Source organism: Nanorana parkeri, unplaced genomic scaffold, assembly GCF_000935625.1.
Source record: "Nanorana parkeri isolate BGI_ZX_2015 unplaced genomic scaffold, ASM93562v1 scaffold96, whole genome shotgun sequence".
Taxonomy (NCBI): Eukaryota; Metazoa; Chordata; class Amphibia; order Anura; family Dicroglossidae; genus Nanorana; species Nanorana parkeri.
In genome coordinates, this window is record NW_017306364.1 from 906,171 (window position 1) to 933,494 (window position 27,324).

At 42.0% G+C, this 27,324-nt stretch overlaps 1 protein-coding gene across 1 annotated transcript in view; it reads left to right on the forward strand.

Annotated features, from left to right (window-relative positions):
• NGFR (nerve growth factor receptor) overlaps positions 1-27,324 on the forward strand; it is a 77,600-nt gene that overhangs the window by 26,526 nt on the left and 23,750 nt on the right. The window contains exon 2 of the mRNA XM_018552732.1: positions 5,611-5,746. Coding sequence (XP_018408234.1) covers positions 5,611-5,746 — 136 coding nt within the window. The remainder of the gene's footprint in view (positions 1-5,610; positions 5,747-27,324) is intronic.

Sequence of the window (27,324 nt, forward strand, 5' to 3'; positions counted from 1 at the left end):
CCCTCTGTCCCCCCCCCCCCCCCACACTTTCACTTTAAATGTTCTGTAATATAACATTAAGAAATCCAACAAGGACAGTAGAGTATTCTACTTTCCCTGGAATCTTAAGGACCACTTGCACCCCCAAGAATGTAATAAACTCCCCAGCATGTATCAAACGTAATGCATGAAAAAATGAACTGTGTTATGACTCTAGAGTGAAAAGCAATACTACTGCTGATTACAACTCAGCAGATATCTGTATGCTGATCTGTTAGTAAGTCCTAGAGTGCTGGTTATGTGATGTATTATAACTGTGAGAAAAACAGTAGGAATGCCGCACCGATGATCATGGGGGTCCAAAGAAGATTTGAATTAGTTTATGTTAGAATGGACTAAAACAGCCAACATGTTTCAGAGGTTAAGGAACTTGTCTTTGCTAAGCGACGTGATGCTACTGTTCATGATTGAACAACATTTCAGTAATATCCTGCTGAGTCCATTCACTTCAATGTTATACATTAAAGAGAATATATATACAATTAATTGTAGGCCCTCCTTACCAGTGGCGTCACAAGGGGGGTGCGGCCCGCACCCGGGTGTCACCATTGGAGGGGTGACACCAAATGACTGACAGTCATTTGATGTCACCCCTCCAATGGTGACACCCGGGTGTTTTGATGTCACCCACTATGAAAAGTCGGGCACTCGGTCACGGACTGAGAGCCCAACAGTGTCAGGAGAGAGAAGGGGACCCGGCGGCATACCTCATCCCGCCGGGTGAACGTCCCCTCCTCTCTCATCAGTAAGATGGCCACCGGCAGGCGTCAATTATGCACGATGATGTCACAGCTGGGTGTCACCCGGTCTCCGCTCCGGGTGCCACCCAGCATCAGGACGCCTCTGCTCCTTACCGTTGTGTCTTGAATTGTATTGTAACTATAATGTCTTCCCTATGTTGTAAAGCGCTATAAAGCACTATATAAATCCTGTATAATATTAATAATAATACAACACTGAAGCCCTATCTTGGTAATGTTCTCTATTGCATGTACCCTGACCAGCCCTGGTGAAGGAGAACCTAAACTCCTTGATCATTGGTGTGAAGCTCTTCCTGCTTTTCTCTTCACACTTGAAGGTGATTTACTACATGTGAGCAGCCTCTCCAAAACTAGCCAGGCTCTTGATTAAATGGGCCATTCACAATACAGGATGTTATTAACAGATGATCTATCACCTCTTGTACATGTACTCAGGATGTGATTTTTCATGTCAGTTCATGGTTGTATCAGATTTGAATGGCGCTGGCCATTCATAGAGGACAACAATCAAAAAAGCGGGTTCAGGGTACAACTACACATGGCACCAAACCTTCCAGAAGCAAACCTTCAATACTTGGAACTGGAAATCAGAGACATCTGCCAGTTCTGCACTTTGGAACTATCTCTAAAACTTTTTTTTTTAAGACGTTTGTACTACATTGTGATTCGCTATGCATTTCTCTGTATGGGCCCACTACTCTAAATAGTAGCAGTGTAGCAGCATGTGATTCCATATGACATGCATTCTACATATTCCTGACATTGTTGCAAGTTACTCATACTGCAACCACATCTGTAACAATCCCCCTCCGATGTTCTTACTAACTACTTCTGACTTGTCAGCCACGAAGGGTCACTGCACATGAGGAAACACTCAGAACTGTATATATATATATTGAATATTCCAATTACACTGCCTAATTGATATAGGGGAATTAACAACAAGTGCCTTTCATTAATAATAGACAATCTGGACACAAAACACCTGATCATTACAGCCACAGAAAGTGTACTTGATAGCATTTTGTATATTTTAGGAGAGGTCACTTTACCGTTATATATGGCCATAAATGCCCCGGTGAGGTGGGCAATCCATTCTAGACAGATATTGAGTTTCCTCCGAATCTAAACATTCTATCAGTTTGCCTTTTTTTTTTATAAACAGCCACATCTTATGGAGTTATAGTGATTGATACATGATCTGTAAGGGAATTCTGTTGTTTATAATACCAAACATGCCATACTTTATCACTGAGCATGTGTAGGATGATGGAAAGTGCTGTGTACAAGAACATGTTTAACTGCAGAGATTGCTTAAACGGAAACATATACTCTCACTAAGAGCAAATTTTGAGCTATTCTTGTTGTCTTTATACTTTAAAACGTATGTCAAGGCAACATAAAAAGAAACATATTTAGTACCTCTCTGGATTGCATGCACATTTCCCCATGTTTTATCACTTTAAGCACCCTGCAAGTACAGAATAATACCCATCGATGTGCCCAGGGCCATATTGGTGGCGGATGTCGCCCAAGGTGGAAAATGTTGACGCCCACCATTGTCACTTCAAAGGGGAGTGGACCTGATGTAGAACTAACAATCCACCTTCACCCATCAGGTTCTGCCCCAAAATATTCTATGATATCAATGTTAAGTATTGGGACTCTAAGCCCGCTAGTGGCGATAGAATTCGTTGACTGCTGTCTACTGTCAATCACAAGAGAGGCAGACCTGAAGGGGAACTATGTTTGCCTGAGGAATGAACCTGATTGTGTACCAAAATGTTGCTCTACGCACTGAAACCTTTTCTGTCAGGCTAATAAAGAGGACTTGGCGTGTAGGACTTTCAGAGTGCCAGTGTGCCCTTTATTGCTTGATGGGGAACTAGTCTTTCAGCATCACCCATCAGGCTCTGCCCACTGTCAATCTAAGTGGAGGTGGACCTGATGGGCAACTAGTGCCACAGCATAATACATCAGGTTCAGCCTACCCAATGGCTCAACTTTAGAAGGCAAACAGGTGGACCTGAAAGAAAACAATCAGCCATCCAGTTACTGAAGAGGCTTGGCCCTGTTCCTGCTTGTGTGACAGGCGCAGCGATCAGTCAGGAAGCTCAGTAATGCTGGTAATGCTGACAAGCTCACAAGATTTCTGCAAGATCAAGACTTACTATTTGTACATATATAACAAAACACTTTCAATGGTATATATAGCAGACCAAAAGAAAGCAAATAAGAGAAGTTCATAGTTATGGTTCACATACAATTTAAATTCAACAATGCTTTGCCTTTGCAAGGCAAAACACTTCACTTCAAGTTCAACCAAATACTGGCTCACCCAGTAGCTTATGGGCCACACAACTGGACTCCTCCCCCTTTCCCATGTGACAGCACTGAGTGCCTGAAAGACCAGTGATGAAGCACCAGCACTGACACATGGAAGGAAGAGGAGTGAGTCAGGTGTACCCCACACCCAGAAGGAGGGGCTATTTCTCTTCACTCTTGTTGGTCTGCCAGAAAGGCACTCAGCTCCTATGTTCTGTTGTGGACTATCACCACACAGCATTTCTCAGGACTGAGTGGTGTCAGCCCTGTTCAGTTGTCGTTTGCCAAACTACTCAAATCCTGAGTAGTTTGCAAGTATGCAACTTGCCATTAACCAAGCAAAACCGAAATATCAGATTTAAGTCAAGATGGCCTTTACAGACAGAACGATGTGAAAACCAAAATCCTTGAAAAGCTGCTTTCACACAAACTGCCATAATGCATTCTGGGATTAAGTGAACTATCTAGGTATTGTAAGCAAGAGGCAGGAGGTGGGTCAATCAGCTGTGATTGTCCAGTGACTTTGTGTGGTCAAGTCTTCTGTTACATAGAGTTAAGCCACGCATAGGGTTTTAGCAAAAATAACTCTACAGTCACATAGCATACACACGAATTCATCTCCATTTTAATCATGTGCAGCATCTGCATCCATTTGAATTAAAGGTGCAGCCCTAGGCCTCTGGACCCCCAGCAACGTAGGTTATTAAGAATGGAAATACATACAATAAGCACAGGTGGCCAATGACATATGTACCACCATCTGTGCACTAATGAAGATGCAATGAAGACGTTCCTGTAGATAGGCGGGGTGAGGGGAAAGGATATTGGAAACCACTGCTCTAAAAAAGTCATTTGCCAGTATTTATTATCATGCTGAGTGTGGAAAAAGAGCAGCTTGATTATTGGAAAACTGTCCTTTTCTCTCACGGCAAATTAGTCTTCTTTATTATGAGGCTCAATCACTAAAAGACAGTCTCTCGAGCTGCTATGCCCTCCTCCTAATTGGAAGGTCATTTAATTCTTACAAAGAATCATTTGTAGGTCTTGCAGCTGTGCCTTGGCTTGCAATAGGCTTGTCTTTTTTAGTTTTCATATTGTTTCACTTTGGAGTTGCATAGATTAGAGTGAATATGGCCAAACGTTTGTGGACATCTGATCATCACACCTACATAAGCTTATTGGATATCCCTTTCCAAAACCATGGGCAGCTATAACAACCTCCACCCTTTCTATGAAGGCTTTCCCCAAGATTTTGGAGTTTGTCTGTTGGGATTTGTGCCCATTCCGCCAAAAGAGCATTTGTGAGGTCAGATACTGATGTTTGATGGGAAGATCTGGCTTGAAATGGGCTTTCCATTCCATGCCAAAGATGTTCAGTAAGGTTAAAGTCAGGGCTCTGTGCAGAACACTCACGTTCCTCCACACCAAACTTGTCAAGCCATGTTGTGCTGGAACAGAAAAGGGCCTTCTCCACACTGATGCCACAATTGCCTAAATGTATTTGTATGTTGTAGCATTAACAGTTCCTGAAGCACACATTGAGTTCTCAATTTTTTGGGCCTCCAGTGGTGAGATCTTCCAGCTGAAAATCCTACTTCAACCATTACCCTAATATACAGTAAATATACAGTAATTATCCAGTGCAGTTTTAATCTGATTGGCTGCTATAAGGTAACACAGTAGACACTAATGGAGATGAAAGCAAAACAAAAATGGCAGTTGCTCCAATCAATTTATAACTAGCTTTTTAAAGCAAGGTGCACATGGACACACTGGATGTCTTTAGCTCCCATTTAGCTGTGCTGGTCTTCTGGGGTGTCCCTGTACCTTTAAAGAGAAGTGGACGTACCCCGAGGGAAACCTGTATTCAACAAAGATCTGTTTTTTTTCGCAAATTGTTGAACCAGTGTAGAATATTGCTTTTTGCTGGCTTCAGAAATTTGTGTATTGTTTGGTTCTTATGAAACTCATTTTGGTCCATGGTACCCATTGATTTTTTGCTCAGTTGTCCTTAAACCCTAAGCTGGATGTAGCATGGTTTGGGCAGCAGTAAGGAAAGACCTTCCAGCTCAATAGGACAATTTTACCTTTATTATTTTTGTATTTTATGACCTTCCTCACAAAGGCCACCAAGGTCTCACTGGAGTGCCACATAGACTGCCACTATATGCCCTAGTCAATGAAGACTAAAAAACAGCACCAGGTGATTGTCTCCAGAGTCCAAAGGTTTTTTGGACTCTGGAGACAATCACCTGGCATTTTTTTTAGTCTTTATTACCATGGAATCCTCATTCTGGAAGGCCTTTGGAAGGCCCCCTGTTTTCTAAATGGCTGCTGGAACCGAGCCATCAGGCCCAAAGATTGCTCCTAGTCGACTAGAGGAAGTTCATGATGCACTGTCTCATCTTCATTCACTCTTAAATGCCATAGAACTATGTAACCTATTTGAATTCAAGTGATAACTTGTGTTTATTTGTCTTTTCAGCTGTTGGCGGGTGCAGAGGACTGCCCGATAGGACAATACACCACAGGTGGAGAGTGCTGCAGAACCTGCGGAGCTGGAGAGGGTGTCGTACAGGAATGTGGGGTGAATCAGACTGTCTGTGAACCCTGTCTGGACAGTAAGTAGCCTCAATCTAATTGTCTGCTTGTTAGCAGATTTACAGATACAACAGCTGCCTTTTGGGATTGGAATATAAATGACACATGACATTTTAACATCATCTCCTACCATTATAGCTGAGGGAAAAGCCATCATGCAATGAGACTGATTTGTAATGATTCAGATGAATACACTTTATTTAGTTTCAGCCATTCTCTAGGCTTTTAGAGTGTTGGAGATGTTCTATTATTAATTTGAATGGTACTATCTGCTGCCTAAGTTGAGTACTGTCTTGGAGTTCAGTTAGGTCTCAAAGGCTTGATAGGACCCACGTTATACCCTTTACCTTTTAATGGAGATCTGGAATGCACCACCTTAATGCTTGCAACATCTGACCAAACATCTTAGCAAAGCTACCCTGCAGAAGAAATGTAATGTCATATACCCTAGCACAGGGGTAGGGATGTTTTAGCACTCCGGCTGTTGTGGAACTACAAGTCCATGGGCATTGCAAGGCATGTTAAGATTCTGACAGCCACAGGCATGACTCCCAGATACATGATGGGAATTGTTGTTTCACCACAGCTGGGGTAGCCAACCCCCTGCCCTAGCAAAGGAAAGTGTGCTTCTGGTTCTTAAAGTTCATGCACATTACTTCCTCTTTACAACATGTTATTAATAACTAGTGACTATTGAGTAAGATCTAACTGCATTCATCTCTACTTTTTCCTACTGCTTGAAACTGGCAGTTGTTAGAAAGGTTAATCATTTGACTACACCAGAGCATTTCTTTTCTTTGCGTCTAAAGACAGTAGAAAATAAAATAGTTCTCCTTTGCCTATAGCAGTCAGTTAGATTGTAGCTGCTATTTTCCCTTTACTATGGGAAACGGGCACATCTTTCTTGTGTATTATGGTGGATACTAGTTAATTTGTTGCCCAAGGACACAAATATCTGTATAGACTTTTTCCACTGCAACTGAGCATCTCCATATAGATTTCCTCCTGCGCAATGTCGCTGTTTTGGGTTTATAAAGCATTAGTACACTTAGTTTCCATGCCCTGCTGGTTCAAAAATCCATTGACGTGAGTCTTTGTCTGCTCTTAATATTCCCTCTTTCATTTGTCTGTTTTTGATAACTCTAGTAATTGTTTTATTTTCTGCTTTCAATAAAATGTAATATTGCGGTCCTTCTGCACTAAAGGGGTTAAGCCGGCAGCTGCGCCCTAGGCCCGGGCACGTCTCTGCCCTCCTCGGGGGAGCCTCACTTTATGTCCTTCAAATCAAAATCTGGATTCCATCTGCTATAATATAAACCTCGTTACTTCAAAATCAATGGCATCTTCCCCACCTCATGCTGTGCCCTTGACGGTGACCTTGGGGAGGGAGATAATGTTCCCTGTCATAGGCAGCCTGTGATAAGCATTTCATAATGAGGCAGATGAGAAGAGTGGAGATTAGACAGTACGTGGAATTTACTGTTACTGTAGGTAATATAAGTACAATTTTAAATCAAGTAAAAAATTAGGCAGCATTGTGGTTCAAAAGCTAAAGTCTATCGCCAATCAGATTTATTTATATTTGGATAGAGGAACAAATAGAATCCCTTCCTTGCCAAAGGTTCTAACCCTTCCCCACTATAGTCAAAACAAAGAAATGTTTTTGGCATGGGACATTGCTGGAGAGCAGAGGGCTGGTCGTGGGACAGCGCTGAAGAGCAGAAGACTGGTCATGGCACAGTGCTGGAGAGCAGAGGGCTGGTCGTAGGACAGCGCTGGATAGCAGAGGACTGGTCGTGGGACAGTGGTGGAGAGCAGAAGGCTGGTCCTGGGACAGCACTGGAGAGCAGAGGACTAGTCATGGGACAGAGATGTAGAGTAGAGGACTAGTCATGGGATGGTGCTGGAGAGCAGAGGACTGGTCAGGGGACAGCTCTAAAGAGAGGAGGACTGATCATGGGACAGCTCTAGAGTGCAGAGGACTAGTTGTAGGACAGCACTTGAGAGTGGGGGACTGGTCATGGGACAGCGCTGGAGAGCAGGGTTGTAGGACAGTACTGGAGAGTGGTGGACTGGTCATGGGACAGCGCTGGAGAGCCGGGCACTGGTTGTAGGACAGTACTGGAGAGTGGAGGACTGGTCATGGGACATTTCTAGAGAGCAGGGGACTGGTTGTAGGACTGTACTGGAGAGCGGAGGACTGGTCATGGGACAGCTGTGGAGAGCAGAGGACTAGTCATGGTACAGCCCTGAAGAGTGGAGGACTGGTCATGGGACAGGCCTGGAGAGCAGAGGACTGGTCATGGGATAACGCAGGAGAGCGGATGACTGGTGAGTGACTATTACTTTGTGCTAGCCCATCCACAGAAAAAAAATGAGCAATATTTTCTTCATTGGGAGCAGGAGGAGGTGGAAGTCATTTTAATTATTTTAATGTGCCCAGAGGCTTTAAAGCTGAAGTTTAATCTCCTTATATTTTTCCTCCCCCATCCCCCCATTCCCCCTCCTCAACATGCCAATAAAACGGTTTGTGTTTAATTAAATACCAGTGACTGGCACGCTCTTGGGAGGAGTTGTAGAAATATCAAAATGCCTTGCCCTATTCAATGCCCACATGTGATGCTGAGCCTCCATGACTGAAAGAACAGAAATCCAATGAATGAAAGGGGTAGGCCAGGGAGTGTGTAGGGAGGAAAGTACTAGATAATGCTGGACATTCTCTAAGCAGAAAATTAAGCGGGCTTTGTATGACTTGCTGCAGCTTCTAATGCACATTGTGAAATACTGCGCAGTGAAATCAGAGTAAGCAATTTCTTCAGGATAGGGTCTGTACAACTGTGCAAAAGCAAAGGCTGAAGTTTAGCATTAAAATGCTTCAACCTTTGCCCATCTGCTTGATTCAGCTCAGAATAAATACAGATTTCTGGTATTTTCTAAGTTGAATAATCATTTTAAGACTTTTGAAGGAATAAATGAGTGAGCAAATGAGGGCATCTATCCATTTCCTTGAAGTTCATTCTTTACATGTAGGACCACCATGTGGGACCTACAAAGATCTGGACGCCTCTGGGGATGGCACCTTAACTATTTTCTATGGAACCACTACACTAGATCATTTTTCAGACCTCTACAGCCCTCAAATCAAATTAAAGGTGACCTGAAACTTAACTAAAATCAATGAGCGCACGCAAGAAGAGCTTTGATAAGACCCCGAGGCCCTGTCTCTGCTTTGATGTGTGAGGATGTATATATATCAGGCAAAGAGCTACTTTTATTGGCTGCTATGCAACTACAATTTACACAATGGTTTGAAAGCTTAGCACCTTTCCTCTTCACTGTTAATAGAGGAGACTCTGCCTTGGAGCCTCATCAGAGGCTGGGTCGGCTTCTGAACTTACTTTGATCTGAGGCCTGAAGGGAAAGGATGCAATCTGGATCTATTTGGTACCCTGGTCACACTCTCTTTAGACCTATTGTTTTATTGTATGACCATTATTTAATAACTAGTGTACCCTCTGCTGTGAATTATCAAACTATTAGGATTTACAGAGAACCACATGAAAGCACAAGGCTGAAGACTGAAAGCCTTTAAAAAGATCAGTTAATACCACCATGAAAATTGAAAATGGCCAAGTAGAAGAAGATAATAAATACTTGCCTTTACTACCTGTGACATAGACTGCTCCCTTGATGAGATATCTTCCTATGAAGTCTGTTCAGAAATGACACTTCTGGAAGTGTCAACCTCCTGGTCCCACATCACTATAGGACATAGTATATTACATGAAGGTCGGCAGGAGAAACCACTGATCTTTGGTGAACTAATGGAAGCAGATACACAAGACAATACAACCCTTGCCAACCATAGTTACATATAGGTACATTGTAGATAAAGTTGGAAAAGCCACAGCTTCATCCAGTCCAACATACAGTATGTATACATGGGTATCGTTTTTTTTTACATTATTATTATGATGATTATTATGATGATTAATTATACATATCCTTGTATATCGTGCTCAGCAAGGAAGACATCTAGAAGCTTTTTGAACATGTCAATACTTTCATACCACCACCTGGGCAAGGGAGTTCCACATTTCTGGTTCTTAGACCATAAAGAACCCTCTACACATTTTCAAAATAAACCTCTTTTTCCTTCATCCTCCAATTGTGGCTATGCATCCTCGTTAAAGCCCTAAGGTTAAACAAGTTGTTATTGGCTTTGCAGTCACCATTGATTAAAGATGGCCATACAATATATTGTTATTGATCATACATAAATCTCTTTGGTTTTACCATCTGATTTTGAAATTAACCCCTTCGTGACTGACGACGTACAGTGTACGTCGCCAGCATCGGGGCTGTTTAAATTACTCGATCGGAAAAAACACATTCACTGTTAGAATTGTGTTAGAGAAAAAGTTTCCATACTTTCCATACTTTTTCCATCCAAAAATTTTTTTTTTCAAACAAAATTCTACTGGAGTATGGCCAGCTTATCTCTGAATCATCTCTGACATTTTCTTATAGCACCCCTGTCACGAGAGGACCACAGGGGCTACCATTGGTGAACTCCTCAAAATGCTACTTGACTGGCTCTTATGCTGACCCTCAACTGGGGGGATTTATCAAAACTGGAGTAGACAGAATCTGAAACAGTTGTCCATAGTAACCAGCTTTTCTTTTCAAGTTTGTTCAGTTAAGCTTTGAAAATTAAAAAGAGAAGCTGATTAGTTGTAAAAACACTGTGCAATGTTACCGTATGAACCACAAGTCCTCATCTGCATATACATCCAGATTAGTGACTAAAGAATTAAACTAAAATGGTCAACATGATACAAAGGCAACTGACTTTTTCGGATGAAGAGTTCAGCAATGGCAGTATCCAATTTTCTTTCAAAATAAGTTTCCTTTAAAGCAAAACTCCAGCTTTAACCCTTTGTCTCCTGCTCCCACTAGCCCTTTAAGGGGTTTTTAACATCGGGAGGCAGGCTTCCTGATCACGTGGCCACTGCGATTGGCTGTCACAGCAGTCACATGATGAGGAGCCCATCTCAATGACGCCCAATCATTAACAGTGGCCAGGAGCTGTTTGTTAAAGCTCAGTCACTCTGCAGGGAGCACGCAAGTTAGCACGCTCTCAGTACAAAACAGTGGGCTGGCTGGATCATATAGACATCCAACTAACATTCAAGCCCACCTGCCTTGCTGACACATATGTATGTGTGGGGAAGTTGTTAATGGACTCCTCCCAAACCCCTAAGCCCCTCATCCTCGCACATTTTCCTTTTTTAATTGAAAGTATACATACCATTTTTCCAAGTGTCCGGTGGCATCATGGGCACTTCCTTTTTTACTCCAATCCTTGCTCCTGCACTGAATGGCGCTCTCATAATGACGTGTCACCGCTATTCAGTGCAGCAGTACTGTCCCAGGCAAATGTGAGGACGCACCCCATCGGATATGTCCATGACAGCCTTGGCTCTCAGCAAATGGGTTTAACAACAATGGCTATCATTCAGCCTAAAAGAGAAGACAGTATTGGATTAAAGGTGAATATTGCAGCAAAAGCTGTTTTTTTATGTTAACAAGTGCTAAGCTAAATATTTTAAACTTTTTAACAGAAACTGAAGTTCTACTCTAAAACATCTGCTTGCTCTTATTTGCCACACCTTTTCCTTGAGCAATCAATGTTTTAACAATGTATTCTTATATCTTGGACCAGAGAAGGACCGTAATTTCACTGTCATAAACTGGGAGAGCTGATTAGATAGCAGTGAGTTACCAGCTCTCTTGTACAATAGTCATTAAGCTCACCACTTAGCCTTTGTAGACTAGCACAAACCACAATGTGCCCTAAGGGTACTCATCAAAACTGCCTAGTAACATGGTAACCTTAAAGACAACATGTGCTTCCAAACGTAACACTTACAGGATGCCATCCATAATATATGCAGCCTTAATCTCCATTTTACACTGCATTGGCTAGCGTAATCCCCATTGTTTCCAGCCAGCCACCACCCCTCTCATTACCAGTTATGGCAAGAAGACAGAGACCAGCAGAACCTTCTCGCTATAGGAATCTGTCCAAAAGCCTCACTTACATGACTCACAAGCTAGCTATTAAATTGAAGAGCTTAATGGGAGAAGTTAACGAGGCAAATTACTTTTAATGCCAGTGAAACTAAAAGTATTAAACTATAAACATTAAGTATACAGTTCCTCCCTGAAGACGGTCTGGAGATGCTCAGAAATCAGCTAGATCCAAATCCTGCTGGGGATTTCAATAAAATTTCCATCTAAATTGAAGGATGAATGTTGTTTATACAGAGGTGTATTTGAGATGTCAGTCTTCCAGCACTCGCTTGACAGGAGTCTACTCAGGCATCTTGTCAGTGTCTAAATGCTAGATTACTTAGACATTGAGCAGTCTCATCTGCTTCACCTTCATGTATTCCTCAACTGATTTAAGGTTATGGCCTAAAGATACCTCATAGGGGTGATTTCCCCCTGATCCAGGCCATAATGGTCAGACTGGGAAGTGATTATGTGTCTTTGGGTCACCCCTAATATGTGCAGAGACCCCTGGGTCATCTGATCTTAAGGAAAGAATACATTTTCCTCTCTGATGAAAGTTGTTACACAGAGCTAAGGCTGCCATCAAGAGTGTTATAACGCGTGGCCCATGCTATTATGCATGTCTACTTCACGATGCTCTAACACAGTGTTTCACAATCTTTTTGCAGTCACGGTTCCCTTGAAAAGTATGCAGAATTTTAAGGTACCCCAGTCTAAAATGTAAAAAATATGTGTGGCCCCTCCAAAATCCAAAGTAGACCTTTATCTGTGATAGAACGCAAAAAAGTATGGAGTCCCCCCTAAACATCACAGTTCCCTCTTCAAATCAGGAGCCCCCCTTCACATTAGAAGCTTCCTTTCTTTCACATCATATGCCCCCTCTCACACTAGGAGCCTACCTTCACATCAGACGTTCATTGTGGCACATCGAGAACCATAGCTGTGGCAGCATGGCAGAGAGCTGAAGACAGAGCAGGCCTGGAAGAAGGCAAACTTCCATCCCTTTCTGGATGGATCTCACTCTCCCTGGATTAGCAGAATGAATTTCCATGGTGCTGGCGGCCAGCCTGTTTGCACAATATAAAGGCATTGTACTGTGCGAAAATTTCAAGGCACCCCTGAGGAAACCAGATTGCACCCTGGTTGAGAAAGGCTGCTTTATGACCAGAGGTCATCAATGTCCAGGCAAATTTTTTTTTACATACTATTCAGACCACCATCCAATCATGGCATAAAACATAAGTTCGAACACTTAATACAAAATAACAACCAATGTGAAGCAGGCACTAAATGTTCTGTAGAGTTACAACATTTTCAGACCTCTCCATATCCGTTATATGGGCCAATTTGATGACCTCACACCACAGTAAGGATAATATAGAAGTAATGAGAATGATGAAAGAAAAATGGTCAGGTCAAAGATGGGGAATGCAAGAGAAAGGAACATATGGAGGGGTAGCGTCCCATGGTGTAAGAAGACCATATGCGGTGGCAGTATGGTGTCCACTCCCTGGGTTGATACAGATGCCCCGGGTCTCAATCCACAACATTACTGCTTTTACAATCTGTCTGTGAAGATTCTCATTCATCCAGGTCATGGTATATCTGTAAAGTCCAGTTGCCTTGACTTATATGCTTTTACAGATATGCTTTTACAATCAAGAGTCATAGGCCATGGTTTCTCCCACCCTAAGAGGAGGAAAGGTCTTTAAAAGCCAGAAATCCTATAAAGACTGTCCAAGGGCCCCATAGCGAAGTGCATTGGTCCTTTGTGTCATCTGTCAAGTTCTCCATCCTCAGTCCTTGTACCCAATCTTGCCAAGACCAAATTTAACAGCTTCTATATCTGACACATAACGTGAGAACAACCCTATGACTAATTTTCCAAATAAATAGTTTTTACATATTTTATAGACACATAAAACTTTTCATTGGCATTGTTTTCTAATGAAATTCCTGTTCCTGAATACGCTGATGGGAAAGGCCAAAACAAAATATTTTTTTGTTATTTTATATAACAGTTTTTTTCCAATCAAACTTTTTAACTGTTTTTAAATTAAGTGTATGTAAAGCCCAAACTTAAAAAAAAATGTGGATAGGGTAGGGATGGGTTCGAACTCCTGTCTAGGTTTTATTGCTGTCCACGTTGCTTCTAGGGAGATTTACCGTCTATGCCTGTCCTGGTATCCATTAACAGTGAAACAGAAAGTGATGGGGAATCCAAAATGTTACAGTTATCACCAGAACAAGAGGTGAGGGTAAATCTTACAAATGGGGACGCCTGTTCCAGTGACAACTGCGCAAGTGGGAAATTTATCTTACTCTGTATAGTTTATGTCAAGGAATAACTATAAACTGTTACTTACCCATTTATAGCTGAGTAGGTCTGAAACGCAGAAAAATGCTCAATGCCCATAGTGCAATTACATTTACACTATTCAGCCTTGTAAGCTTTTTTGCCAATCAGGTTGATGTAGAGGAGGAGGTGGGTGCAGACACAAAATCTTTTAAGGTTATAAATCCTGGATAAAGCTGCTTTTTCATTACATGGGAAAAGGTTAAAGCATTCATTGGTTTTATTTAGTGATTATTTATAATTGAAACTCATGTAAACCTTTAATTTTAATTACTGTAACACAGTCAGGATGCTTAAAGGAGCTTTAGGGAGCCTGAGTAATGTTGTTTGGAGCAATGTGCAGGAAGCGTGTCTGACCACTGGCGATCTGAACTGCTGCTTTTTGTGTTGAGCATTGGCCCAGGTCTCTATTAGGGGGCTTCATACAGTCTTGTGGGACTCTCCATCCCCTTGTTCAGGACTATATGTCCAATGATTCAATCTGCCACTGCAAATGTGCTGCCTATATAGTCCTCTCTGACTGCCTGTGCTTGTTGGGACCTGCTAAGCTACGCTTATGGTCTCCATGCAAGGGTGGCGCCATTGGAACCCAGAAGAGAAAGAAAAACCTGGGACAATGACCTTCAGCCCTGCTGAGTTATAAAGAGATTAAAGCTTAGAAAGTAGATAAAGCAGCAAACAAGGTAAGCACCCAGGTCAGCTGCTAGAAATGCTAATGAAATGTTAGGGTTTTGTTAACACTTTAAGCATTCATTTGGGTCTTTATAGGACACAGCAGTGACATAGGGGTTAGAGGACGGAACCACTCCTGGACGTGTCAGTTGTCAGAGTCATATGGGGGCTGCAGCTCTGAAATGGAGGGAAGATAGGAGACACAGGCACCAGAAAGGTAAGTATCTTCTATTACAGGGACCTTTCATCTGGATTTTTTTTAACCTGACAGGGTGGCTTTAGAGGGCTGTTTGGTCTGGACCATTGTCCTCCATTATCTATGGTACATAAGCACTAGACATGTATCACAGATGTTCATGAAGCTGACCACAATAATGATGGGTGGACTGTGCATGCACAGTAAGACTCTGTAGTCTTGTACCACCCAAAGTACCTGTTTATGTATCAAACATACAATGGTTCTAACCTTAAAGGAGAACTATGGGCTCAGTGCTTTTCCCCATAGTTCTCATAAGGGTCAAGGGAGGACACAAACTAGCATCCTCCCTTGACCCCAAGCTCAGTATACCGCGAGCTACAGCTCGCGGTATACTGAGAGCGCCACAGCTGGGACGGATACCGACCTTACTGTCGAGATCCACCCAGCTGCGTGATTGACAGCTGGCTCCGCCTATCCAGAGGCAGAGCCAGCTGTACCCGCCCCCTCCCCCATCCGTTCCGCCAGTCAGCAGTGAGTGACAGTCATGGCTCTCTGCAGGGACAGGATCGGGAAGTGAGCGAACACATACCGTCACTCGCTCACTTCTCGATCCTGTCCCTGCAGAGAGCCGACGTTTGACAGTTTTATTGTCACACATCGGCTCAAACTAGGAGGCTGAGTGTTTTTCACTCCCCTCATAGTTCTCCTTTACGCAGCCTGGAAAAGCTAGCATACAGGTGAACATCCTCCCTAAATTCTCCCTAAAGTGCTTTTATAGACATGGCTAGACTTGAAGACAATCCGACATGGCCCACTCTAGTAGCTACAAAGCACCCTGCTCCTAATAGTCTCTCTGCATTTCATAAAACACTAACCTGACTTTTAACAAAACCCTTCGAAGAGTTTTTAAACTTAGCTAAGGTGAATGCAATGTGAAATGCAGAGATGATCAGAAGAGGAGTGCTTTGCTGCTACTGGAGTGGGTCATGTTGGAGGGCCTAGAGCTGTTCCTCTGCATTTATATTATCATCAAACATGTCTACATCTACATCACAATTCCATTTTCTTTTCCCACACTGCAAACTGTATATAGGCTTTGCTAGGGCTTACAGGACAGATTTCAAAGGATTTGTCAGAGACCCACGCTGCCTCAGTAAAGAATTACTAGTGACAGGCCCATGGCAAGGAGCGCCCCGAGGTATGTAAACTTCACAGGCTGGCCTGCAATGTGTGCTTGTGATAGAAAACACCTGTTAAGCAGCTGTCATATATAATCAGCTGCACACCTCCAAATGAATCATACTTCCACCAGCGGAGACCAGCAGTGGAGTTAATTATGATACACTGCAGGACTGGCAATGTCCAGAGTTGATCTTTTTTGGAGGAATTCTACCTAAAGATGCCTACAAGTGCCATACTGGGTAATCCCAAACTTGTCTTATGGGACTGATTTATAAATATCCTTCCCAAGGTATAGTTGGGAAAATGCAATTTGCAGAGCTCTACATTCACTAGATGGAGCAGAGGAGCATATGAAATGCCTATGCTTCTCAGCGCCATCTAGTGTCAGTAGTGTTGTACGAATGGCATTCACCCAGCTAAATGCTGGGTGGAGGATTTGTAATTCAGAACCATAAAGTTGACCTAGCATGAGATATATTTTCATATGCTAAATGCACACATGCTATGTAATATGTAACACTTATGAGCACCAGGGTCCCCGGTTTGAATCCCAACCAGGACACCACCTGCATGGAGTTTGCATGTTCTCCCTGTGCTTGCATGGTGTTCTCGCTGTTTCTTCCCACACTCCAAATACATGCTGGTAGGTCAATTGGCTCCTGTCTAAATCAGCCCTAGTATGTGTGTGTGTATTTATGTGAGATAGGTACCTTAGACTGTAAGTTCCTTGAGTGCATGTACAATATATGTCAAGTGCTGCATACATTGCTAGTGCTGTATACATGCCTGTAATAAATAAAATAAAAAAAAGCAATTATTACCTCTCACTGAGATCACAGGGCACCCCTTGGCACTGTCTTCATACACTATTTTCTCCAGAAGGATGGCCATCTTTGTCCCAGCCTTATCCTGGCTCAGAATCTACATTCTGGACTTAGATGCTGGCCTAGAGATGACACGGTCAATAAATCCTTTTGCCTGTGCAGTTGTTGGGTGTGTTCACAAAGGTATGATACAGAGCAGTCCTTGCTACAGCCTCTCACCTTGTGATTTGTTACAGTGTACAGTTCCAGTGATCACTGGGGGAGAGTAGACAGAGGCAATGCATCCACCAGTCTGATGGCATTCTCTTAGCCTAGGCAACATCTCAATGGCTGCTTTTTAGAGATGATGATGATTATTATTATATAGGATTTATATAGCGCCAACAGTTTGCGGAGCGCTTTACAATATAAGGAAGACATTACAATGACAATACAATTCAAGGCAAGATGGAAAGTAGGGCCCTGCACTATACATGAGGAGGAGAGATCAAATGTGCATTTTTTTTTTTTGAGAAATCAGAATGTTGCTGTATATTGTGACTTGCTAGGAATGTATTCAGGTAGATGTGTAAAAATACTAAAAATTCCACTTTCAATGTTGCTCCTACTCCCTCTAGTTATTGTAACATCATTGTTCCCAGCTCTGAAAATGATTGGGTCTCTTTCGCTTCTCAGGATATTTGCATTCAGCTTTACAGAACAAACAATTTTTTGTAGAGTAGGGCACACCTCATATTGGCATTTTCAGCATATTAGCTTTGATCAGTGCTGGTATTAGAAGGCTTTAGAGTTTCACCCATATATTCAAATTTGTTTTATGAAGATACATAATAGTAATATTTGGTGCAGCTGACTTCCTTATTTTGAGCTCCTTAGCACCTTGTCCCAGCTTTAACTGTATCCTAGGATGTTGAAATGTTCACAATGAATTAGGTGGTAAAGGCCAGACATGGTGATTGCTACAGCTGCAAGCTGCTTCCCTACACCACCGAAAGATAACATTTTTGGAACCTCTCGTCATAACAGACAACAGTTCTGCCCATTTATGGATGACTTTATTCCATGTGCTTCTCTTAAAGGTATTTTTGGAAGGAGCATATGCCTTTTTTTTTGGGCTCCTCTGAGTAATAACACGGACTGGTCTTTCCTGTAGCCATGTTCTTTCCCTTCTAATTTTTACATTGCATTGTATCAACAAGCATCATTCTGAACTGGTAAACTGCAATACCAGTTTTTACCAATGGAGATCTGCTGATGAATTCTGAGATCTCATCTAGTCTCTTTCTGCTCTTCTATTGCTCTCCGCAAGGGTCCACTTTTCTCATAAGTTATTGTTTTACTAAAATTAGCGCTGTAATTTTGTAAAACAAACATTTCATCGTCTCATTGCTGCATGATATCAAACAGCAGTGCCTTGTTAATGTAATTATTTAACGCTGTTGTTATTTAATTATTTGAGCTGATCAAGAAAAATGCTGAGCTGCCAATGGCTTGTTATTGCTTGAATGAATGCATGTCGTAGTCATCAGGCGCCAAGTTCTCATTGCCAGACATGCCATAAGTATATTACAGAGTTGTTAATGGGGTACAGTGTTTGTGTTACGTGCCAGGGTGATGCAATAGCTATATCAGCTAAGCTATGCCTGGGATCTCAAGGGTAGCTGGCTGGGAAATAAGGAAAAACTGCAGTTCTGTGGGAAGCTGTAGGAATATAGGACCTATTAGGGAGCTGGCATCATGGCGTAAATGGAACCAATGCAAGACCCCCTACCTGATCAGTGCCTGGATTCAGCTCTGATCTATAATAGTAATGTAGAAATGTATGTTCCAAACAGAACTGCTTGATGCTCATTCCCACTAGCACTCCCCAGTGCAAGGCTTCCATTTCAATCCCCTCTTGCCTGACATAATCTAAAGACCAACTCCATGCATTATTTTGTTTCACCAGAAGCAAAAAAGCATCTCAGGTTACAATATTCACCCAAAATCAGGAACTACCCCCATGCAGTACTTCCTTTTCACCACAAGATGTTCTCAGAATTCCAGGTTGAATGATGCCCAGAGAAGTGACGCCCAACTAAGGGGGACGTTACCTCGATGCCCTTCTTTGTTAGTGTATTAATGCAGAGGGCAACACTGACGTGATCCTGCCATCAATACTATCTGACTCATCAGAGGACCGCCCACTGCTGGGAGAAGAGTAAAAGGGAAGAGGACCCACCATGTCATGTGACCAGCTTTAAGGCTTCTATAAAAGATATGTAAAAAAAATTATACTGCAGAAAACAATGGTAATCCATCTAACTGCCAGTCTATGTACAGTATCTGTGATTAGGATTACTTTCATGTCAGTAAAACTCATGCCCAACTGTAAGTGAAAGTATTAGTTTTGCATACATTACCAAGAAACATCTGCTCAATGTCTCTTGGGTGGGTTTTTGTTGTTCATTTTATGCTGCTTTCATTATTCCCATCTTTATGTCTTTGAACATTTTTTCCTTTAGTCTGCGTGAAGTCAGTCTTACAAGAGATTCTTGTAATTCTTTTCAGCAGTTTATTTATATAAATACATTCAATGCCAACATCATGAACACTCAGAAAACATATGTCTGGCCATGTTGAGTGTGTAGCTTTATCCTAAACAGTCCCTTCCAGTTGGTTTAGACATTATCTGCACTCATTTTACAACTTCTGGGAGGTTTGAATTTTAAACAGGGTTCTGAGGTACAGCCAATATAATTGTACTTGCCCAATGTGTTGGTGTCCATTGGAGTAGCTTGACACACTTGGGTGCAAGATATGTGCCAGGATCCCTAAGATTCAATCCATACCCACCATTTCTGATGTAAAGTATCCAACCACTATGACTCCCCATAGAGATAACATTCTTACTCCATATTACTTCCTTTTTTACGTAAAACCCCCAACCCTTATAATGCTATATCCCTACCTAATACCCTGTCTCTTATTGCTCTATATGTTCTTTCTGTTCCTGAATAAGTTATTTCACCACACACTTGCCCAAAATACTGGGGTGAGGGTGTTTAGATATGGCTATGTAAACCTTATGAGCCTCACAGAGGAAGGGGTCTTTTATGAACCTCAACTACCCCTGTTCCTGTGCCAATGTGTAATACACTCTGCTATTTACATTTTAGCTAAGAGATAAAAGTGTAGATAAGACAATTATATGTTTTTGTGGATTAGCCAAGACTGCATGTTTTGCCCTATGGTCAAATCAGGTTAATACAATGTAAAAAGATATTGCTCCACACATCACCATGTACTGTTAAAGTTTACCATACGGACTTGGGCAGTCTTTTTAATGTAGCACTGTTCCTCCCACCACCATGTGGTACTACCCAGACATGTTAAACTAATGCCCAGCAATCTAGAACATAAGATGAGAATATATGTTGCCAGCAAATCATAGATCAATAGTCCAAGAAACCTTTTCAGGCCATGCAAGACCTCTTCGACATGCCAGAAAAAGACGTCCAGCTTGGCCTCAAAATGGTGCATCTGCATTAATTGTGATATGATCGCTTTTAATAAACATTTGAACTATTGATTACGTACCCATGGTGTGCTGGCAACATATACTTTTATCCATGCTGATGCCAGTCAACTTGTTGGTAGTTGTTAGTTGTTACAGCTACCCTCTTACTTGGCATTGTCCAGGAACAAGTGTGATGAGAATATTTTGAGCAATTACACAAAGCAGAAAAGAAGTGGCCGTGCTGGAAAAAAAGGGGTAAGTAATACACTTAACTGCTTGCCACTACCTGGCAGAATTCTTGGTTGTACTACCTGTTAGAGTCATTGCAGATCCTAGTGGGGGAAATCTCACTTCTCACACTGCATTCCCAGCAATATAAAATAATAGAGAATACAGCAACCTAAGGGAGCACCTTTTCTACAGGCACGCTAGGTGGTAGAATGATTAACTTGACACACAGAGGTCTTGCCACCTGATGTCCAGGAAGATATAGGTGGGAAATTCAATGGAAATAACAATTTCATGTAGACGTGCCCTTTAACAAAGCTTTTACATGGTATAAACAACCTGAGCAACAATAACGCAGATGACAAAACATTATAAAAGGTGAGAATTGCTGTGCTTGAGGTAATATGTGAATTCGTGAATCATCATTCCCTTTACAAGAATGTGCTTGAAAGTCAATTATTTTGCCTCTAGCAGAACATTGTGTGAAGCGCTTGAGTAATTTGAAAGGTTCCTGTTGGGACTGTGGTCTGCCTGTATGAATAATTGTGTTCCCTGTGTACTCTTTTCCCAGTGAAATGAGAAATCAGCTCAGTATTCTGCTTTATAATGACTTTTGAGTAAGAAGATAACTTTGGTATTAGTACCATGGACTGGAAGTCTCAGTGCAGTATGACTAGAAGGGATTCCATTTTCTTGCAGTCAGAGTAATAAACAACCACTGACAAGACGAACGGGCTTCTCAAAATGTTAAACATTTGCTATTTATTTGAGTGGAATTTAGCAGGGCTTGCATGTCATTTCCCAATGAAGTGCAACTTCTTGCTGAAACCACAAGTCCCATGAGCACTGTGGGTGGCCATGCTAGCACCAGGCAGTAGGTACAGTAGCGTGCTGCCAATCACAAAACCTGTGCGTGTGTGTGTGAACATATGCTGATAGCTTCCAGACCAAGGGTTCCCATTACTTCCCACAGGTGAAGGTAGCATCCAGCCAATGGTTCTACAGATGAACATGGAGAAAGAAACAGTGCAGTCTTGATGGCATGGACAACTTACCTGAGCTCCAATCGATATAATATATTTGCCTGCATTGACTTCTATTAAGTGCAATTATGTTTTTCTACTGTGACTTGAAATTAGATGGATAGGTGGACAGATGAATTATAGTCTACATTTCAGCTAATTATCTTCTCCACACATTCCCGAGTTCTTATCATCTCTCTATTATTCTCTGTAGTGGTCCACCAATGACAACAGAATACAGTGTAGAAAACCCTGGCACATCCATTGAGCTTCTCATTTGGAGAAGCTTTGCTCCATTCACATCTTTCTACCTTCATGGTCACCACTTCTCATTTCAACCTCCAAAACTCCTCTTGCGCTGTTCCTTACCTCTTGAACGCCTTTCTACTTGCTGTCAGGTACTCACTGACCACCAAAGAAATGAATAGATAGACAGACCGACATAAACTAATCATAATCCAGTTATGAATGCCACATTTCAGCTAATTATCTTCTCCACACATTCTCAAGTTCTTATCATCTCTCTCATTCTGTTGTGGTCCACCAATGACAACAGAATACAATGTAGAAGACCCTGGCACATCCATTGAGCTTCTCAGTTAGAGAAGCTTTGTTCCATTCACATCTTTCTAACTTCATAGTCACCACTTCTCATTTCAACCTCCAAAACTCCTCTTGCGTGGTTCCCTACCTCTTGAATGCCTTTCTACATGCTGTCAGGGACTCACTGACCCCCCAAGTCTTTAAACACACCCTTAAACCCTACCTCTTGTGACCTTGATCCACATCTTCTCTTTGCCACAATCTGGCCTTTGTTGTTGTCTCCTATCAGTGTACTATTATCTACAGCAATGTTACTTCTCCCAAATCGTCCTTACGTCTTTATTTTCTACAGTGAGTTTTTAAGGCACAGTTCTCATTCCAAATATTTGAGGTATTTCTCAATGTTTTTATCCTATTATGTTACTTGTATTTCTTTTTTTTCAAGCAGTGCTACAGAGGATGGTGGTGCTACATAAATCAATTATAATAATTATTTTATGCATATTAGACATCTGTCAGTAGGGCTGCAGCAGAGTGAGTGATTGTTACAGCAGCATACAAAATAGCTTTGTGTGATCAATACAGAATGGTTTGTTTGGTTCTATATAAAAAAACAATAGGGGACATTTATACTATAAGCTAAATCAAAGCATCTTGTAATACCCCTTACAATGTCAGTCAACTCAAAAGGAATATTTTATTTATAGCTGGAGAGTTGGATCCTCTTAAACGTCCACCAAAATCTAAAAAAATGGGCTGTGCTGACCCTTTAAAAACAGCAGGGCTTAAAATACAACTGAATATTAAGAAAACACAATATTACTCCAACTCTCCTTTCACATGAAATATTATGCCAAATGTTACAACATGTTAAATGGTTCTGCTGTGAGAAAGAAATGAAAACCAGAACAATTCACCGCAGTATTGGCCAGGCAACTGTCAATGTTTTGAAAGATCCCATCATGTTTTCAAGCACGGGAAGATCTCAGCTGTGGGTTGGCTGGACTTGTGTTCTACAGAAAGCATCCTATCACTTTATAAAGAGCTAGGAACACTGCTAGAGCTGGCCATATAATGTTAGAATTTTGGCCAAATCACAGGAACCACCAGGCTTGACAACGTTCAACTGAAAAATCGAAGGAAGCTTGTTGGGCAAACAGAGTTTAGCCAATCCGATCACTGTTGGTTATTTTGGTACTATAGCCAGCAGGGGAGATTCACACATCCATACCGTTTAGCATGAATGGGGAAATATATAGATTTTTTGTTAAGACCATGAAGGAGAGAAATCTAACTATTCTAACTATATGGCCAGCTTATCAAAACCATTGTGTCGTGTCCACTGATATCATCTAAGCATATTTTGTAAGACATTATCCATAACCCCATCAATGCAACCCAATGCATCTTCAAGATAAATGTAGGGCTAAATGTAGAAAACAAATATAGGGGCATTTCCCATTACCCTATCAACACTGGTCAGGGATATGGTCTGCCACTCTTCCCATTCGGGGAAAAGTGATAGAGTCTCTTGAAAGGCCACCACTCCAACTAGCCTATGCAGTTATACTCAGCTTTGCAGCGCTTTCCCCAGCACTCCTTCCCCAGTCACAGCTGCCACAAAATACCTTGTTGCTTCTGGGTATAGAGCAACATTTGCTTTGCAATGCAATGCTCCAGTCTAAGTGGCCAGTGACCAGACCCAAATACTATCACAGGATACAGGGGCAACAGAATCAACCCTGAGTATGCTCCAACAGCATCTGACTTGAAAATTACACATGGGGCTGATTTATCATTCTTCCCATTTATACTCTCCTTTGCAGTCACCATACAATACTATGGGTCTGATTCAAAAATCTTCTACCGAATGTATAGCTGGGCAAATGTCATTCGTATGGCATTACTGCCACTAAATGGAGCCAAGCAGCATAGGAAATTTAAACACTTCTCAGTCCGATCTAGTGTTGATACTGCCGTGTGAATGGCATTTGCTCAACTATATGCTGGTTAGAAGATTTATACATCAGTCCCAATAGTATTGTGCGGTGGCTGTGAACTAGAGAATAAATGGGTCAATGGGTGGGCTTTAAAGAGACTCTGTCCCTTTGCCCTGTATAGGCAAAATAAGAGTCTTTAAATATAAATAATGTAAATACACTTTGACTGCCCTGACATAAACTCTTTAAATTCATAGGAATTCCGCTCTCTCCTCTGCTAACTTATAGTGATATACAGGAATCGCTCCGGGCCATGTATGCAATTCGGTCATCCAAAGTTGAGCATTGCTTAGATTTGGCAGGTCGCGAGCGAGGAAGGGCATCAGTCTTGTGTAGATTTACACCTTCTGAACCCTAATTAGGATTGTAATTCAAGATGAAAACCGCAATTCAGGTGTTTGGCAACAAAAATTGCTCAGTATCTGCCTGCTGCCAAAAGCGAACTGGGGAAATGGAAAAACAAAAGTTCCAGCCAGACAAGAGTTTGTATGAAATATCACACTTTCAAAGTGAGAACTTATAGCTGCATTTTCATGAAGAGGAAACACTTAACTCAAGTGCAAGTTATCTGGAACACTTATGACTTAGTAGCAGCTAGAAGCATCTCCATATTTAACGAGATTCACCTCTTTAAAGTGGAAGGGTTGGATTTACTTTCTCTGCTGCCCCAAGGTCAGGTTCCTCAATGCGCCCCCCCCCCCACTTGTACAAAACAAGCGGCGGCTTTCCCGCTGTACATTTAGCTTTGCTTGCCCAAAGCAGAGCTAAATGTAGAAAACAACAACCCACCTGGAACTGCATGTCCCAGGCGTCGGGAGACAGGAATTCTACACCCCTGCTGCCCCTCTACTCCCTGCTGCCCCAAGGCCGGGCCTTGGTTGGCCTTGTGGGAAATCCGTCCCTGTTTGAGGGTCCATGGTTCTCCATTTTTGTTTACACTGTTAACCCATACTTTCAGTATTTTATGTTCTAAAATATTGTTATATCTAAAGGGACCAATGGCAGTGGAGGCAAACAAGAGTTTGAGTGTCAAATCTACATTAAAGTAAAGCTATAGTCATTTTTTAAGTCACATTATTAAGATAATTTAAAAGCCATTTACAACTAACAGCACTGGAAACCCACTCGACCTGTAGCCCGATGTTGTGCATGAAGTGGGAGTCACTGGTACTCAGAAAAGGCTCCGTCTGCCTCAATAAGCAATGAATATAACACAGGTTCACATCATAAACCAGTAGCGATGGTTGCCTGTTTTTTCGGGGCAGTAAGCCATTTAACTATAATACAAAAAAGAGGTTCATAACCGTAGATCACGCATCTTCAAAAAACAAGTCAGCAGTTGAAAGTCAACATTCAAAGAAAAGAGTCTTTATTCAATTTTAATTAGTCTGTGCATTTAATTTACACACCATCTTTTTTTTTTCAAAAACATTTTATTGTGTTGACAATTTCAAGGAATGTTTACAACATGTTTTGCATGGCATCATCAACAGTTTTCCATTTTTCTTTTTTCCAACAACTTCGCATATACATAATCCTGCTGGATCTATTGAACATTGTATATCCTATCCTAAGGTACATTTTGTAGTGCGACCCCGCGGTAGGGTTTATACTGCGTGGTATCTCCATCATTGTATTTAATAGAGGAGTGTTCTAGGGTGGCTCGGGCAAGAGCAAGTGGCCCATCTTGGCGCCCACTCGCTCTCCCTCCCCCCTTTTCTTTGCTGTACTGTCTTCCCCTCCATCCTTCTCTATATCTTAGGGTGCTGTCCCCTAAGGAACATCTACCGCTTGGTCGCCACCTAACTTATCCAAGGAGACAATGAGACAGTCAACTAGTCTCTATTTGAACATTTTACCTAGATTCATTGTTATCATCATAAACTCACCTACTTCCTCAGCTTCTCCTCTCCCTGGGCGCCCCATATGTTCCTCTGGCATCCTCTCCACTTGATCACTCCATTCCAGCAGATCACCACTCAGTCGAATATTTTCCATACATTTTTACTCGTACTGAGCCTGCCCATTCCCTCAGAGTGGGCTCACTTTATTACCTTCTTCCCTAGCCCCTGACATTCTGGCTATCATCTTCATTTGAAGTAGTTCCTGTGGGTTCTGGTGAGAGAGCTAGACAGCCTAGGGAGCCCGCTAGTTCCCCCTCCAAATACCATCTCGAGTACCTGAAGGGGAGAACTATTCTGTGTATCATGACGGCCTTAAATTGAGCTGATATAAAGGAACTCCATCGGTCGAAAAATCTAGTCGTGGTTTTATCCCCCTCTAGTATAGCTTCCAATCTCTCCTGCCACATTATTGTTTTCAATGTCTCCTCTAGGTGTTTCAGGTGAGGAGGATCAGGGGACAGCCAGTCCTTCATCAATGCCCTCCTAGCTAGGAGAAGACACATTTGTAGCCATAGCCACCTAGTCCTGGGAATTGGTAAGTCCGCTTCCCAATAGCCGAATAAACACAACCAATGCTGGAGCGGCAACTCAGTTCCTACAATCCCTGACAAAAGAGCAATCACCTTCTTCCAAAACACAGAGATTGGTGTACACATCCATAGACAGTGATACAAGTCCGCTCCTGGTAGGTTGCATTTTGGACATGCCGTCAGGTATGGACTGCCTGCTTTTATTTTGTGGAAGAAGTCAAAGGCATAATATGCCTTATGGATTATTCGGAACTGGGTCTCCCTCCATATTTCATTAGTAGTGCACTTCCTAACCGTTAGGTGTCCCTGTATTATTTTATCGTATAGGTCTTGATCCAGTATGTGTTTCCTCCACTTTAGAACCGAGGATTTCGCCATCGGTGGGAGAGACGTGTTGTTTAGACATGCATATATTTTCTTAATGGGGTAGTATTTAGATTGTATTACCAGGTCTAGAGAGTTTGTTTTAAGAAAAAATTGTGGTGTGCGTGTTTCACTCTTCCAATAATGGGTGAGTTGAGAGTAAAATAAAAAATGACTTCTGGGAATTTGGAATCTTTC